General features: G+C 41.3%; 1 protein-coding gene across 5 annotated transcripts in view; it reads right to left on the reverse strand.

Annotated features, from left to right (window-relative positions):
• The window catches only part of AGAP1 (ArfGAP with GTPase domain, ankyrin repeat and PH domain 1), a 290,576-nt gene that overhangs the window by 158,285 nt on the left and 113,512 nt on the right, over positions 1–18,779 (reverse strand). For 4 of the 5 annotated variants that reach the window (XM_010713236.4, XM_085228640.1, XM_085228639.1 and 1 more), the window contains exons 7-8: positions 13,319–13,446; positions 2,667–2,822 (exon numbers count right to left, since the gene is read on the reverse strand). In XM_010713236.4, coding sequence (XP_010711538.1) covers positions 2,667–2,822; positions 13,319–13,446 — 284 coding nt within the window. The remainder of the gene's footprint in view (positions 1–2,666; positions 2,823–13,318; positions 13,447–18,779) is intronic. The other variant, XM_085228638.1, reaches the window with a different exon arrangement.

Here is an 18,779-nt window from a genome sequence, read left to right on the forward strand (position 1 = left end):
AAACCTTTCCCAAATCAGAGCCTAGAAATGAGATTGCTTTCAACCCAGGAAAATACAGCAGCTGAGCTCGGGCACAACCAGAATCCTGCACCCACAGCCCAAGAAGTACCAGTACTGATCTCTAATATACTGAACTAGGGAGGTTTATTTAACTTTTTAAAAGGTCATGACTGCAAATCTGCAATCATGTAAGACAGGTAATACTGACATGTGAATGGAGCTGCCCCTCGCTGTACCTGAAGTTCATTCAGCCCATAAGAAATCCAACAAGAAGTAACAATCTGTGCTCTGCTGAAGTGTAAATCCTCACCTGTGCTGCACAATAGTTTAATCATCCCTATTTGTACTGTGCAAACACAAAAACATTTACTCTTCTGCTTTATTTTAAAGCCGAAGTAGGTAGTCTCCTATTGCAATGATAGCTTTACAGAAAATATTAATATCCAGACAAGTCGTAACGATCAGATACCACCTATAATGTGCTTCAACAAGAATATGTTTAAAATGCTCAGTCCTATTCCAAATCAAAAGCCGTAAGAGATTTTTAAAAAAATCACGTCTTTCTGCTCAACCCAATCTTCTTCCAGTGCTAGAAGAACTTCATGGAAGAAGCTAAACATATTATCCATGGTATGTAACAAGGGTCAGTTTGCAATTAGACAAATGCAAGCAGTACCAATCATATGTAAGTAACAGTCCAGGAAATAAGCACAGCAAACTAAACACAGCTGACTGACATATTTTCAGTTTCACGTTTTGCTCTTAGCAGACAGGACATCTATTTATCTATAGACATCTCACCTATTTGTTCAGTCTGGTAATTCCAGATTATAGCTTGGCTGACATGGCATGAGACCTGTGCTACGAGCAGGGTCAGCAAACTCCAGGACAGGGATTACACTGTACTCAATATGGTCATAACATGAAAGACAAAACTAATTCTGAAAAGACATTATTTTTTTTTCCCACAGCACTTGATTCTTCCCCAAGTTATCTGACATAAAGACAACTATTAACATCCTCTGGTGCTAGGCAAGATGGTTCTCCCTGTGCTGTTAGTTATTGCAAACCTGTCCGTTCAATCTGTTTGTAACACGCAGCTGATTTCATATTCCTCTCAGACCTCTTCCTCGACTGCAGATGCGTATGTTTCTCTTTATTCACTTTCTCAAATTTACACCTACTCCAATATAAATCACCCACAGTTTTCCAAATGTCAACAGCATCTGAACAGCCCTCTCGGCGCCTGATGCACACTCGAGGCAGGAAATGGTCGGCACACGCTCCCACAGAGCTCTGGCGGTCTCGGCTCTGCTCCCAGATTTATGGCTGTGCTCTCGGTTTCCAGGATGACACTGACATCTAGTGGAGTTAATAACTCACGAGTGCTCCTCAGCACGAGCCCTGGGAGCAGCAGGGAGATGCACACGCGCTGGCTATAAAACCTCAGTGTCAAAACGTGACAAGTTCTCATCAGACACTCAACTTGCATTTTTCGGGAGGATTAAAGCTACCTACACGGAAATTCATCATTTGTATTCCTTTCTAGGAGTCTGAAGATCTAAATCAAAATATCACTGGCAAGATGGGCACATCAAATATGACCTGTGAGACTGTGCTGTCAGTCACTCAGCACTCCAAAACCAGGACAAAACTTTTTACTTGCCGAGTGCTGAGGAATCAGACCTTGTTTAGATGACAGAGGAAAGTTTTCAGCATTTCTCCTAGTGCTTCCCTGGATATGAGCTAGCAGCCGACCAATGCTGGGAAGTGAACAGGACATAAGCTTTGGAATTCAAAATACAAACTTTTTATGATAACAGGGAAAATGCGGCTTGCCAAATGCAACTCCTGCATAGCTGCAGTCGCCAAAGAGCTTGCACAAGAGTGTCTGTTAGAAAGCACGGTTAGAAGTGTCAAAAAACGGATTATAAAACCACAATTACACGCACAGTACAATCCCAAAGCTTCAGTGAGACTGCTAAAATAAGGGAACCATCACTCAAAGCTTCATTCTTGTTTCCCAAAGCACTTGTGCATAAGAAAGGTCAATCACTGTGGAACAGTTGAAGTGTTTTGGTGGGGTTTTTTTGGCTTTTTTTGCCTCCCAATGAAGCAAAACCCAGATATTCTAGGAAAGAAGAAAATAAAATGTCATTTTCATCTCCATCATACCTTTTAACTCTGGGAAAGCGAATTAAGACAGAAGTAATCAAAGGCTCACAGGGCAGCTACCTTCCAGTACCCCACAGAATTCCCATGGCAAACACTGACGGCTCTCTACAAACACTGGATACCTCACAAGGAAGCCCCGAGCCAGCAGAATTATTCAGAACAAGGACAGGGTTTAGGAGCAGAGGCCCAGCTTTGTCTTCGGTCACTGAAGGTGGGAACCTAGGGAACCTGGGCAGATCTTATAATCAAAGTCACACAAAGGCTCCAGAATTCATCCGCTGGAATTCCCAGCATGGTGACTTCACTGCTTTACATCCTCAAAGAGAACAGCCCCATTGTCATTCTAAAGTGCTTTTGTTTTCAAGCCTACAGATCCATCTCACCACTCCTGTCTGGATTAGACCAGCTCAAGTCAAGCGGGTTGAAGTTCAGGCCATGGTCACAGAGCATGACTAGAAACACAGCAACAGTCTCTTCCTTGGCTCACTCACCGTGAAGAGGTTGGATCGGCGCTTGGACTGTTTACGGACAGGAGTTGGTGTGTTGGCAGTGGGAGGAACATCAATCCGTAGCTCCTTCTGGCTGGTGCTTGGAGTTGATGGGACAGAGGAGGAATAATCACTTAAACTCCCTCCTCCATTACTGGTCTGCAAGGATTAAAGTCAGTTTTAAACAGCGGTACACTGCTTTCAAGAAATTGCAATCCTCAGCTGCATCTTATTTAGTCCTGGCACCTGAGAATAGCAGCCTAAGCTCAGAAACACAGCAGGCCTGCCTACTGCCACTTTTCCATGCATTTCCATGGCAAGGCTTTAAATATTTTTTCCGTGCCTACATTTTTTTTTTAAACCTGAATATTTTAGGCACATTGGCATTCTACACAATATACCCCTAGATGGATATAAACAATTTCATTTGTTGTATTAGTGTACGAATAAGCAAAACACTGGGGAAAGACTGTACATTTTACTTTTTTACTTCAATTCTGCCTCAAACCTAGGATAAATATCTAGAGCAACAGAACTGCATAGCTGGACTTAATCCTAGTCTGGAATCAGCCCGCTGAGAGCTAATCAAGGAAATGAAAAAACAATCCACCAATGCTGTAAAATGGTTCCTGAAGTAATAGGTAGCTCTTAAGACATTTGCTGAAGCCATGAAAACTATTGGCACAGGGATACAGAGCTTAAAAGACATTCCAATTTAATCAAAGCAGCCCAAACGTAAAGTTACATCACAGACTCCTAAGAAATTAAGTAGTCACTCAGTGAGTCTACAGAACTATTAATGAACTGATGCCACAAGTGACTAATAGCGGAAAGGCAAGGAAAACAGACTGGAAAAGTACCAAAATGTGATTAATGTTTTGATTTTTTTATTAGACATAACAAATGAATATTAAAAACATCATTAAGAAGGATGCAGAGATAATTTACTGTTTTTTTTTTTTTTTCTCTGAGGTACACGTGCATCCACTGGGGACATGCATGCTATGTATGGTGAGTGGGGACTGAGGCAAGGCAAAGATGGAAAATTCCAGAGGCTTTTGGAGAAAAGCTGAATGGAAAAGCAGCAGAAGTACTGGACAACAGCTCCAAGGTAACTTATGGGAGGGGAAATGATCTGCAATGCTCATGAGAAGGTGAAAAGATATCTTTGAAGTAATTGAGTTTCCTATAAGAAGCAAGGAGAGAAGGTAAAATAGGGTATTTATGGGATGCCTAAGGAGAAGGATTTTCCCACAGCACTTAACATGACGCAATGTATTTTAATTGCTAAATTCACCAGGTAAAATTGCTTCAGAGGTAAAGAAGGCAGTCCAGTGTTTCCTCTTCAGCACTGCCCTTTGCTAGTGACACACGGAGCTGCCATAACCTGCTTGGGAGGTACAGCAATACAACAGCACTTCCATGACACAATCCTCAGAGCTCAAAGCAAGGATCAGGACCTCAAGTGGAAGGGAAAACCCCTGAAGGAGAACCAAGCAGGAGACAATTCTTCTTTGCATCATCCACTAAACATTTCTTTCAGAAATTTCAAGGTTTTCCTTGGTGTTTAATTCCTTTCTTTTCTTTTAAAATTCAACAAGAGAAAGGTTAAAACAAAGAGGCATGAGTCCAAAAGCTCATGCTTGCACTAAAGAGTCAATCAATGCAGCCACAAATCCAGGAGTATCACTTCCAAAAGTCAATAGATGCAAACATTCTCATACTCTGTCCTGCAGGTTAGGAATTACAAGTCATGAAACAAACTTTCTGATGGAAAAAAGTGTCCCATTTTCCCTTTAAGGATATGAAATGTTATCTGCCCTTCCTTCTGAATCAGAGAAGGGCTGCTGATGGAAGCCAGAGGTACAAGGGTACTGGAACTAACAGAGGATCTGACTGAGGTTTTCCTACAGTGTTTTCAGGTACAGAGAGAAAGTAGCAAGCAGAATTTGGAAGTGGCCCAAGTGACTGAAACAAAGCCAGTACAAGAGTAAGAGCTGGAATTATCATTTTTAGTCCTTACCATTTTAGTCCTATCAGCAAGTGATAATGAACAACGAGAAGAACCTGTGAAGAACTGGCCTCAATTTACCCCACATTCACTTTCCTTTCTCTCCTTTCCCTATGGTGTCCTTGCTGAGATAGCAAGTAAAAGGTCAGATGGACAGGACAGTAAATGACCTGCAGGAAAACACACAACAAGCCTGTGAAAATCAGAGATCACTCCTCCAAAAAATCACAGGAAGGGCTGTGGCAGACAAAGGAAGGTTTAGGAGAACATCTGAAAGCTCAGCAACTATGAAAAGGAAACCAAAGATGCTGAAACAAGTCTAAAGGAATGGCTTTTGGACTGCAGTGATAAGGATCTGCTGCCCCTTTTGCCAAACTGAGGAGAGAAAAGAAGGAAATTTAAGCAAGTAATGAATAACAGGAACTGAAGGTGCAGAACACATCTAAGATTAGAACCATGCAGCTGAAAGGCTCAGCACAGGAGGGAAAAAAAGATGACTACAAGTGATGAAGATGGTGGAAGAAAAGAAGAACGATCATGCCTGAAGAATTAAGAAGCCTGTTCTTTCTGTATGAGAAAGAACATTCAACAGTACAAAGGAAGGACTAAAATATTCTACAGTGATGACAGGATGTGAACCACAAGTTCTTGAAAACAAAGGGATGTAGCTATATATGATATGTATACTTCATAATACTGAAAAACTTGACAATGATGCTTCTGCACCTTTTTGTGCTAAAACAAGGTAACAGTGGTAATTTAACAAAGCAGCTCATCAACACTACAACACTGCTCTTACTCTTTGTCTTCAAAAGAACAGGGAGAGAAAATACAATGAAAAAGGCTCACTGGTTGATCTAAGGACAGGGAGATCCCTCACCAGTTGCTGCCATGGACAGAACAGACTCAGTACAGGGAGGTGAACGTAACGCACTGCCTACTGCTAGCAGACTAACGCAAACAAGAACACCTTCCTCCACCCACCCTCTCCTACCTTCTCCCCCCAAGTGGCAAGGGAGAATGGGGCTGTGGGCAACTCATAATGCTCCATCTCTGCTGCTCCTGCATGGTCACTCCCTTCCCCTGCTCCATGTGGGCCGCTCCCATGTCCTTCCCCAGCTGATCCTGTGTGGGATGCAGAGGCTGCAGCTCTCTAAGCACGGCTCCAACACTGCTCCAAACCATAGGGCCATCCCTCAGGCACTGCTCCGGCACAGTTCCAAGAGCAACAGCTCCTGTGGGTCTCCTGCGGCACCACGGGTTCCTCCACAGCTGCACGGGGAGACGCGTTCCAGATGTTCCCCATGGGCTGCAGGGGACAGCCTGCTCCATTCACAGGTCTCTCCTGGGCTGCAGGGAACTGCTGCTGCATGCCTGGAGCACCTCCTGCACTCACCTTGGTGGTTGCAGGGCTGCTTCTCTCCCATCTCTCACTCCTTTCTTCCAGCTGCTGTTACAAAGCACTTTCCCCTTCTTTAAATCCGTTCTCTCGGAGGCCCACTCCAGCATAACTCATAGACCAACTCTGGCCAGCAGCAGGTCCCTTGCAGAGCAGTTTGAGCTGCTTCTGATCTGACTCGGAGCAGTGCTAGGCTCTGCCATTCCAGCCACCAAAACCTCAGCATCTAACCCCAGTACCTTACACCACTCACTTCTATGAGAAACATATTATATAGTCGCGATTAAAATAAATATTCATCACATTAAAGATACAACCTTCACAAACTTCACTTCCATCAACAAAGATAATTCTCCACACCAAAGATCAATACAGTGTCACCTCAAGGCCAACAAAGAATAACTTACTCTCCACCACTTGTCCCTTCACTGCACCACAAATTCTCCACAACTGCTACAACATCTGGCATCATCCAGTCCAGGTTTTGCCCATTACCTCTCCCAGTCACCATCCTTGTCTCCAATCCCCCAGGTGCCCCAGATGGGCATGGCAGCTTCACATCCATGGGCAGCTCAGCTCTCCCACTCCTCCTCCTCAGCAGGACCTTGTCACAGAAATCAAGTGCCACAGCAAAAATTTCTATCCTATGTAAGAATTCTGTAGAATGTTACTTTTTTAATATTTTCTCATCCTACAGGATCATTTTATACTTATTGCATTGATGTGCAGTCTCATGGATTTTGAAATGATTTGCTTTCCAGGAATAAATCCTCAATTATAACATATTTTGGGCATTCTAGTTCAGCCAGATACAATGATCCCATACAGGTTTCTTCCATAAAGTCCTGCTGGCAATGTTTCCCTTCATACACACCAACTTCCACTTGGCTGCCAACAGTCTGAATAAAATTCTGATGCTGGTTCAAAATACACCATGTTTTCACTGGAGTCGAGCACTGAATTTAGGACACAAGGCAAATAAATGTAATTCACAGAATTTAGCATCCAAAGCCATAAAAATCAAGTTAGTGAACCTGAAGAACAATCTTGCTCATGACACACGAAACCCAACATGTATCAAATATAAACCCATCTGCTAACTGCAGACAAACTGGCCAAATCTGTGGCAGTCAAAACCAATCAAGTAAGTACTCTAAAGCCCATAGGGATGTTACACTCCTTAACATTACCTTTGCAATGAAGTTTCTTCACTAAGCTGCTCTCAAGACATGAGATACCTGAGAAATCAGTACAAGGGTCACTGTTCTGCATTTCGGCTTTAACCACAGTCTTGGTCAACCAGATGGACCTAGGTGGGAAAACTATCAGCCTCAGCACAAACATTTATCTTCCCCATTCAGCTATCTCGGCTGATGGCTTTACTTTTCTGCCTGTAGCAAGGCAGCACATTCACTCTCAAATGTGCCAGGCTTTTGGGTGTACATAATGCAACGTGATCTTTTTTTCCTGCTAGGGAAACACACAGCTTGATGGTGTCCAATGAACCTGTACATGTTGTTGCAGAAAAGCCTGAAAGTCTTTCATTTCATGGATATGTTATTTCGAGAATGCATCTTGCATGAATGGCCAACACTCCATTTACAGAATACCTCTAGCACCTAGACACATATAAATCTTTATCACCACGTGGACTGATGCTGTAAGAACCTCAAGGTCAAGGCAACAAGCACAAACTTAGCAGATATTTGTCACTACACCGTTACAAGACAAAAGCAACTCGGATGAATCTCACTCTGGTACCCATGTGCCCAATTTTGTCAGTTGAGTTACCTCACAGGTAAACACTGCCAACAGCGAGTACAAGACTTTAAAAACCTGTAATGAGATTCCTGATGATACCTTTAAAAAAAAAAAAAAAAAAAATAGAACACTGTCCACAGTTCTGTGCTGAGAAAGGATCAAATCAATCCAAATGGCACACTTTCATGAATGTATGTTAGCTTTTACTTATTTCAGCCTCACCAGTAAACAAACCAGTGAGTTCACCTTGCATGCCAGACTTGCATTAGCAGAAGGTTGGACTTATCTCTGAGACATGGTCCTAAGCAGCCAATTACACAAAGGCTGCAAAATATTCACCTTATAACTTGCATAAATCTGGCCAAGTAATTCATAAAGCATACAGTAAAAACGTCAGGCAATACCAATGAATGACAGCAAAGGAAGAATAAAGTCGAACTTTTTCATCTTATCAAATTACCCAAAAGGAATGGAATCAATGTTATTCTGCTCTCCAGATATAACAGGACACCCACCAAGAAAAACCATCCCAACCACTGCTTGAGGAGAACACGAAGGCAGCAGGTACTACATCTAAAACAGATGAGATTGCTAGAGCTTCAGGGAGCCTAGAAGCAGTTGGAATAAAGCAAACCTTGATCAAAAGGAGAGATTCCATACTCTATGACAGAACACATTTGGTTTCTGCACCTTCTGTTCTTGCGGAAGAGGAAGGAAAAGTGCATTTCTGCAGAAATACAGAAAATTCCCTAGTCAGGACATATTTTCTCTGCACACTTGTGTACAGTGTTGCTCTTGAAAGCCCCATTATCTCTATCTTTTATCTGACACTACAGGTAGGAGTCCAATTTATTCAAGGGATTTTGGTCATACGCAGGCACACATCCAAAGATGGATTGAAGATGAAACTGTTTAGTCCTTGCCTCAGCAAAAGCCAGAAAGCTTTGATTGTGTTGCCATGAAATACAAATTTCACACTGGATTTCAAACCTACACACAGATAACAAGTGCTGAGATTTCAGTACGTCTCACCCTCTGCACTAAGACCAAATATGGGAAAACAGTACAGTTTAACCTCATCCTTTGGGACATATTAGGACTTGTTAGTTAATCTAAGAAGCGTTTGCCTTTTCTTGTAATGAAAAGGCAGAGGAAAGATCAGATTTCTCCTGTCAGACCTATCGGACTGATAGAGCTCAAGACTGAGTACCAAGAGAACTTAAGACAGCTTGGCTAAAGTAAGCTGGCACATCCAAAAAAAGTTATCAGTGAAACTACCAATGACTTTCAATTAACAACACGTGACAACAGGCTTTAATACTGCAGTTGCAGCCACTGTTTTATTAACTAAAAGAAGATCAAGTCTGAGACTGAAATTTAAACTGACCTCAGAAAGGAAGAGAGAAAAACAGATTTTACAAAAACTAATAAGAATATGAATATGGTCTTGCAAGGACAAAGAAAGGAAGAAAAACTGAAATGAACTGAAATGTAACATCCTAATCCTGCAGAGCACACTTCCCTGTACGTGTGCTCTGTGCATGTGAATGAAGGGGAATACACATACTTACAAATACATAAAACATTTATTTTAAACGAACATAAGAGATTACTTAATCTTGCACATACAAAACATTATGATGTATGCTGCAATGGCACTAACTGCAATTTGCACTTCTCTATTTGATTGTACAAATTACAACAAAACATTTCTCCCAAGTGATCCCCACTGTAAATAAGATAATGGTGCCCTGTTATTTACTACTTACCACAATCAGGTCTCACATACAGTAAAATAATGGACAATTAAGTAGACTGCACTTTTCTTGTAATAGTTTAATTTATGTATTTAGACTGTTGCTGTAAAAAACTTTTTGGAAGCCTAATGTAAGCCATAAGTAATGCATCTTTATGAGATTGCAGCAGGTTGCAAGCTCATATGCTAGCCACGTCTGAGCTGCAGTTTAGCAGTATGTATATAATACCCCATACCTTTCAGAGATGTAATGCTGATCTCCTGGGAATGCCACACTGCTGACCAAAAAGCAGTGTGCATGAATACTCTACATGAATAATGACACTGGGGGGGTGACTACAAGACAACACTCAATTCTCAGGCAATATTCTTAAATTCAGAGCATGGAGAGTGTGGCATTCAAGGCCCCTTTCTGTCATGTACTATAGGCATGTGTGGAAGAGTGCTGGTACACATGGCAAGGACATCTTGTCATTTCAGATCTCTCCCAGAGAACTTAAACAGGCAAAGTCCATGAAATAGAGAAAGGTATCATGTAATTTTCAGATGTTTTATCAATAAAGTAAACTATGCAAAAGGTATACAGACACGTCTTTGGGTAACTACTCAACGGGTTATCAGGTATAGGGTCACTTCACATGACAGTTTCTGATACACCTTGATCTTTGGTAGAATACACCAAAGACTAAGTGTCTTCAATAAATAGCAGCTCTTCCTTGCCTTATAACTCAATCTAGTTCTTGAAGTGTTCAGAAAGACTAGAATATGAAAAATTGTGAGTGATATCCTTGAATTTGGGAAAAAAAATACTTTGCATGAATTCTGTACTGCCCTAAAAGCCAATGAATGGCTGTGAATTGCTTGCACTTACTGACCCTGGCTATCAAAGGCTTGCAGGTAAAACCCTCACCTTGACAATATGAAAAAAAAGCTAGAGGAAACCAAAAGCAGTACCAAGGGAAGAAGCAGAATTTTGTCACTGGGATAGGAAGCATCTCACATTCCCTGGGACAGCAGTCTGGAAGTACGTATGTACCCAAGCATAGGCATACCTAAGAGTATTTTCTGGCCAAAAATGTGACCTAGATGCTCACCAACTAGGACTACTAACATAAGTGTAGATACATATCAAAACACACAAGCTTTTCACAGTTTGAAAACAGAAACTACTCTGTGTAGAAGTCCTTGCATGAATTAAGCTTTAGAACTTACCCCAAGATATGCTAAGGGCTAGCCTGGGTATAGTGACACTGTACTCTTTCTCCTCTGAAGGTTAAGCTCTTGAACACAGAAACATCTTGAGTCTGAAGAAGTTGGATTGCCAAAGTAATCCAACCAGAGAAGGAAAATCATCTGCAGTGATCTGTGTAACCACTAATTGTGAAGATCTTAACTCCTGTGGAGAACACAGGTGACAGTGCCTTCTAAAGACAGCATTTCTGGGAAACCTCACTGAAACATCATCATGTCCAAAGAGATGTTCTAAAGAACACAAGTCAATCCTCTTGTGAGGATCAGAGATGGTAAATTCTCCCCAAAATCACCTAGAACTTCGAACTGCATTTGTAATATTCTTTTAAGTCTAGAGTAGGGACTTACTCTAAACAAGGTCCTACTGCCATTAAGTGCTGCATCAAGACAATAGGACATGAAACAGGTTTACGGTCCAAGGCATGACACAGTCTCAGAAGACAGGCATCTCTGGGCACAGCTGCAATTACTTCTGTTAATTATGTCAGCCAACAAATGTGGTAAAGAACATTATTTCAAGATTATAGTAACAGATTTTAGGGATCCCTATCATATAAGCTACCTTGATTTTCCCCAAAGTTATCTTGATTTTCCCAAACAGTTCTTATTCCTGGCAAGAAGTTTGTTCTGTAGGTAGAATACTTGTCTAGAATTTGGTATTTGCTGCTACTGTCCAAACTGTCCTTGAGTGGGAAACTGTTAAGAATAGAGATACTTCATGTTCTTAACCAAATAGGCTTTATCAACAAGAAGATCAATCACAACTGTTCTAAGAAAACACAGTACAGAGATGTATTTGGCCAAAATTGGGTTGTAAAAAGTATCACCTATCCTCTGTAGGATGCCTTGGAAAACTATACGACAATCAGCAGAGGAAAAGAGGTCCTGATCAGATCCACGAATAAGATCACAACTGGAAATTGTGCCATTCAAACACGTTGTAACACATTTCCATTACAGCAACTTTCCTCTTCAACCACTGTACAGGATGGGTCTCAGTACCAAAGTTCTGTACAGCATAATTCATCTTGGTCTAAAAGTATGAGCTTATAGAACTGTCTGGAGGAACTGGATCAGGAGAAAAGCATTTTACACAGTGGGCTACTCCCAAGTGCTAAGGGAAACGACCTGGTCAGAAACTGGCTGAATGTCATATACATCAAGAAACTGAAGAAGTTCTTCCATATGAGAAACTTATTTCACCATGAAGTGCTACAGTTCTTCAGAAGAGTCACAATCTGAGGCTGGTTCTTGGGCTGAACATGGCGCTGCAAAGAACTCTACAGCTAAACTGGCATCCACACCTGCAGAGTTAACTCGATAGTGGAGGCTTCCATTAGGATACAAAAGGAGAAGAAGAGAATCAGAAACTTCATCCAGTGGCACAAATTTTATAAGTGTACTTCTAAAAGACACTGACATGTCAAATGAGAGAAAAAAATTCTCTCTCACAAAGATAGCGCAATTCTTCACTATACTGGTTTTGCTAAAAAGCAGAAGGGTTGATAGAACAAAATGTGAAACGGTTTGCTCAAGACTATGTAACCTTAGAAGACATTACTGGCATTTAAGACCTAAATATCTGCCAGGAGAGATGGTGAAAAGCAGGACAGCAGGCCACAGTTTTGGTCATACACCTGAGGGGCCAGTAAGGTGGCCTATAAATCTAACTATCAAGAGTGAAAGAGCACAGCGGGAAACAGTTGTTCTGTCTGCAGAAGTCCTGTATATGAACACTGGAGCTTGAATTTATCCACTCTGTGAATATACACAGATTATTAGTTGTCAGTAGGAAAAGACACTGAGGGAAGATATCACAGCAGAAATACAGAAGTCAGTATTAATGCACGTAGGTAAAAATTGTGCACATTCAAAAATTTTAGTATAAGCCAAGTGTTTCCAAAAACACAGTCCCTTGGCTTCAAGGCCAGCATGTTTTCCTGCCATAAATAAAGGCAGCTTTTCATTTCTTTTCCTCTATCTATCATCTCATTAGTGATATACACTTCCAGGCAATTAGGTGGAATCATTTCAACTGAGCATCAACAGAGACAGGCAATTACAACTGCACACAGTGGTAACAAAATTAAAATTCTAGTGCTAAGCACTCAGATACACCAGGTACTACTGCTCATACTACTGAATGAGACCAATAACCACAAACATTGTGAGGTGATTTTAAAAAGCCATACAGCAAATCCTGCTACTGTGACAACTGGTCTGCTCAGAGCAGCAGGCTGCTGGGCATAATCAGTACCATGAAAAGTGGTTTAAAGCCAAAGTAAGTCACCACCACACTTATGTGAAACAAAGTAAAGACAATTAAAAATACTGCTTTAAACTACAGATCACTGATACCTTTCAAGAAGTACCAACTACTTATATCAAGCAGGAAAATGAGCAGTGACATTACACACACTAGATGAAAAGCAATCTATTGGCTTATTTTTAAGACAAGCACTGATTTTTGGCTGTACCTGGCTGATATGTACAGCAGAAACCTGGGCAGAACACACAGATGAGTGACTTGGAGAGTTTGGTAGGGATTTGCAGGGTCCAATTGAGAGCTGCTGTTTCTTCCTCGTTGCAACGATCTTCTGAGCAACTAAAAAACAAAACATACAGGCAGATAAGCTACAGACAACACTGAAAAATATGGCAAGTCAAAAATATGCAGAACATACAAAAGACAAAACAGGGTACAGCATAATTTTTCCCATTGTTGAAGGCTGCTTCAAAAACTGAGCACAATGCATCCAATGAGGATGACAGACGCTCCACGGGAGCCAAGAGCTCTGTTCTCCACGTGGATAAAATTGTCCCAGCCCACCAGATAAGCACCACTAAACCAGTAAGATTGAAACAGAAGGGGAAAATTCAGGTGTGCAAGTTACAAAAAATACTTCCAGGAATTCACCCAAAATAGCCAGATGCACAGCAACAAAATATAACGGGCTATTGGCGGGGAAGTTCAACCTCTGCAGTCATATCACCAACATCTGCCTCTGACATCATGGGCCAAGGTAATAAAATAGGAGGCACTACTTTCAGAGTAGCCTCTCCATTTACAAAAAAAAGCTATTATTGTGATTTCTAGTTCATGTAATTATTGTCATTAATATCTCCATCTACAAGTTAGCAGACTGGTTAAATATATAGGTATATATATAAGTATATTATATGTATATATATAAAAGGAAACAGCCCATTTGAAACAGAGCAGCATCCACACATCTCCTGCAATTTTTCCATTTTAAAAAGTCACACCATTTCATATACTACAGAATTTCAGTATGCTGGAGTCTACTGAAACTTCAATTTATACTAGGCACAGCTTAATTTTAAACCAGATACAGAAATTAACACAGACCCCAACTTTCAAACTCCAGTGAGCATACAAACTCATGCTGGATCACTACTTATTCCTTCCTCCGAAAATCAAGAAACTGCACTGACACTCTGCAACAGTCACTTGCTTTGTCTCTGCCAAACCAGGTCAGCAAGGCAGAACTGCAATGATTATTGGCATCTACTTAACAAGTCGCATAGAAACTTGTTGTGATTAAACTAGCAGTATTCAATCTGTATTATTCAGAGAACATAAAAAGATAATTATGTAAATTCCTCAATACAGTGCAAAACAGGCAGATACTGTTTAGCAGAGTAAGCATACAATTCCTCCTCAAATGCAATTTTAATAACAAACTGGCCTATGGCTTATGTTCTTCATGCAAATGAATGATGGCACGACCATGATTTAGTGAGAATATATTGTATAAAAAATGGCTTGCATATAAGAAGAAGCAGCTTCATTACTTACATTCCACCTCCAATAGGCCCCTTATCATCCTGAAAGGATGGTATCAATTAATTTATTTTCCCCTGCCATATTGATCATAACCTTCTTCAGCTAATCATGTTTAAATTACAGAGGAATATCGTAGCACTCTGTCATTTCAGAACCATTGGTTTATCGATCTGGACTCTAGAAAGCCATATATTAAAATATTTTAAGCCACATTAGTGAATGTAGAGAGCAAACCTAAGGTCAGACTTTAACATACGTGAACGGATTTGTCTTCATCATGTTGTAAAGACCCAAATTAAGACCAAAACTGAATTAAAACCACACTACCTTCTCAGCAATATTCTTCCACTCTCCACGGGCAGGGTAATTGGTCAAGGAAAACATTTATTTCTTTCCTTGAGTCTGAATGTAGGCATTTGCAGCATTACATTAACTAACATCATGCAGTCCTGCCCGAACATCTCTCCAGGAACATTCCCAAGGCAGTCTGAACTTACCTACTCAAATGGATTACTTGAATACTAGCTGAAGCACTACAAAAGCAGACACGATTTTATTAGCACATTTCAGTGCCATTTGCACAGAAATGCACAGACTTTGACTGCCAAGGGGTGTTCCTGCTTCTTGGAGGAGGTGAGAACAGGAGGAGGATGGGATGTTCAGCTGCGGTGCTCAAACTGCAAGTGTTGTAAGCACAACCACAAAGGACAAGCTCAACAGCCAAGCCAAGATTTGTAATAAAGCAAAACGTCCATATAAATATGCATGTAGCTAGGAACGTGAAGGGTGACCCACAAGGTAGCTGGAAATTCTACTCCAAAGATAACAGCAGCACCAAGGGTAAATGATCCTGCCAACTGCAAAAATGGTAAAATTACAGCAGATCTAATGTTACCTTCTTAAAATTGGGTTTCAAACTTTAAAAGAGACCATTCTTATCCTCAAATTTCACAGCCTTTCCCTCAGTCAGAAAGATGACATACCCCCTAATGGAACTCCCCATCTGAGCTGCCAAACCTTCCCAATTCCTCCTCCATTTCGGCAACGAGCCCCACCAGAGCACGATCCTTCCTGCCTCTCCCCCTCCTTCATTAGGCGACCTGCTCTCCTTTCAGACACCAAGCAGTTTTCGCTTCTTTCATTGCAGTCATGGAGCTGTCACTCCATAATTAGACTGCATTCAATATTCAAGTGCTCGGGGCTACTTGCCCTTGGATATTAAGGGGATTCGAGCTTCTGAAGTGCCTAAAGGAGTACGGTGACCCTTCAAAGTTTGCGACATATGAAAGATGTGACTGATCATCTGCGGGGCAATCGCTGGACTGTCAAAAGACCCACTGTGCTCTTTCTAAAGCTACCTTGAGAGAAGAGATGAAACCAAAATCTTGCCTATCAGAAGTCAATAAAAGGGGTTCAGCATATCTCTCCTCAGCAGTGCTGCTGCAAAATCACATTTTCTACACCTTCTATTCCAGAGAAAAAAGCCCCGAAATACACAAAACTTAAAATGGCTGGCAGTAAAAACCCCACGGACCTGCTAACTCCTGCTGCTGAGATCTTCAGACGCAGTAGTTAGGGAGGAAAAATACACAGTTAAATGGTTGTGTAGCAAAAGAAAAATACACCATAATTGTAACACCAGAGACCAGCTATACTTCTTGTTCAGCCCCCAAGCCTGTTTCTGTTATTACGTCTCTGTCATGTCTCAAAGCAACAACTCGTTAACCACTCTGCGTCAGGAAAAATCCTTAAACCAGCACATCCAGGTTCACACTGGAGTTACGAGCATCTCTGTCAAAGTCTTCCTAGATCAGCATGAATACTGCTTTCCCAACAGCAGCAGCAACAACAGAACAGTTCAGACAACTGAGCGGCTGTGTGGGACCTCTGTGACAAACACATATCAGTAAGTTCTGTTCTTCAGGTATGCCTCTTGTAATCTGTGGTACATGCAAATCCTTCAGTATTTCTGTTAATAAAAGCTAGCCAGTGTATTTCATTTGCCAATTTAAGACCACTTAGAGTCAAAAGCTTTAGATTAATACGTGTTTGAAATTGAAGCATCAGTCCAGAGAAAGCTATGCAAGCAAAGTAAGCGCTGTTCTATAAAGTGAACAAAGAAAGGAAAGCAGAAATACTTCAGTCCTGGAGATATCGGGTGTCATCTCATCCAAAAGATTATTCCATGCTTCTGAATTTAGTATAAATATGTTTGCTCAGTATGCTTCTAGAACAAATGAATGCCAACTTAATCTGCGTGGCAAGTACAGAAATAATCAAGTAAGAGACAAATATTTTAGCTATTCTAGAAAAAAAAAAAACCACGAACTGCATTCTCTCTGCTTTCACATTCAAACCAACAGAGATTTTTACTATGAGCCATCTACATAAAGGTATAAAGCAGATACGACTTGTTTCCAAAGTTAGGAACTCTTCTGAAAATAAATGGAGATATGCGAAGAATATTCAGAGTTATAAACCAGGCATATTTACTTTTAGCAAGTATTTGGTCTTTGGGGAAGATTGATGTCTCTTTGTTGTACATGCAAATTTAATTTCACAAACTAGAATAACGAGAAAATACATTTTGCTTTAAGGTCTCATTAATCAAAAGCATGTGAAATTCCTCATCTGGAAGACGAATAAAATGTGCACGTTGGGATACTAAGCTCTTCACTTGAATGTCTCTTCTTCCCCGCCTGACCCAGCTCACCACAACAAAACCAATCTCCCACCCCCTGCCACTTTCATCTTCATATGACTTTTTGTTAAGCAAACTGCTGTTTGCATGCGGCTCCCACTAACTTGATTCCCTCTGGATTGGAAGCAAAGCAAAGCAAAGCAGGAAGGTTTGGTGGTCTAGCAGCCTCGCAGCGTTTGCTTGCCCTTGCAGTGCTTCCCATGGCTCGACAGATCTGTATGCAAACCACCATGGTTCCTTCACAGACCCATTCAGTTAACTGTTGGCAGTGAAAACCTGCGCCGATTTCCACAGATGACAAACAAAGCTTTCCTGTTCCCCTCTCAGCAGTACGGAGGAAGATGGGCTGCCTTTCTCCAAGTCTGAACGTGCTCGAGGTGGGGATATCAGGTCAACCCACTCCCTGAAACCAAGAACAAGGCTTCCCTAATGAACCAACTCCTCATTGTGTGCAATTTCAGAGCTAATCACCATTAGAAATGCTGTTGCCAGAGTAACTGATCTGACAGAGTTGTCTTTCAGCGGTTCAAAGGGCTGTTCATATGTCAACTTCTGGTGCAGAAGCATCAGGCTGCTTTGGCAGGGGCAGCTGGGTCTCTAAAATCTCATTAGCGCAGCTTCATTCAAGCCTATACTCTGACAAGAAAGTCAGAGGCCTGAGGGGAAAACACTCTTTCCAAGAAGTTTGAGGCGTAAGGTAAGGTCGTCTCATCCGGATCCACCTTCCCAAACCTAAAATCCAAAGGTACCTCAGTGCTGTACAACGGGTTCATTTAGGGAAATTTCATCTTGCCTGAGAAATGCTTTCCCTGTTTTTCAGGCATGTCCTGGAAAACGTCCAGAGTGACCAACAACTTCATCACTGCTCTCCTTCCCCAAAGGCGATGAATAGGGTTACCGCTGCGCCTTTTACACTGCTTTTCACTAAGGAGCACTTCAAATAATGGAAGGCCATACAATCCCTCTGAAATTTGGTGATACTTCTCATTTATTACTGCTAAGAGAGCAGCATGGCTTTAAAGGAGATGAAAACAGCCTTCTCGAATTACCACTAATTTAAATAAAAATTGGTTTCCCATAAAATCACATCCAAGACTACTTATTTTTCACTGCATCTGAGTAAGAGAAAACACTGGATTCAGTTAAGACCTGAACAGTGCAAATGACGTGCACTAAATTTTGTTCCACTTACAGAAAAACTAGCTTTCAGCTCATGGATGAGTGAAAAACAACAGAAGAGACAAAAATCACCAATGCTTTTTTTTTAAACTACTGGGAAAAACCAAGTTTACACAAAGATTACCTCCATCTTAATGCAATCCCTCCCCTGCATGCACACATTCACGGATCACCACAGTGCCTTGACAGAAAGTCTCTGCTCAGTTCACATCACCCACTAACCATTTGTAGTCTCATCTCATTGGCTTCA

This window comes from Meleagris gallopavo, chromosome 7 (genome assembly GCF_905368555.1).
Source record: "Meleagris gallopavo chromosome 7, MGAL_WU_HG_1.1, whole genome shotgun sequence".
In the NCBI taxonomy this organism is placed as follows: Eukaryota; Metazoa; Chordata; class Aves; order Galliformes; family Phasianidae; genus Meleagris; species Meleagris gallopavo.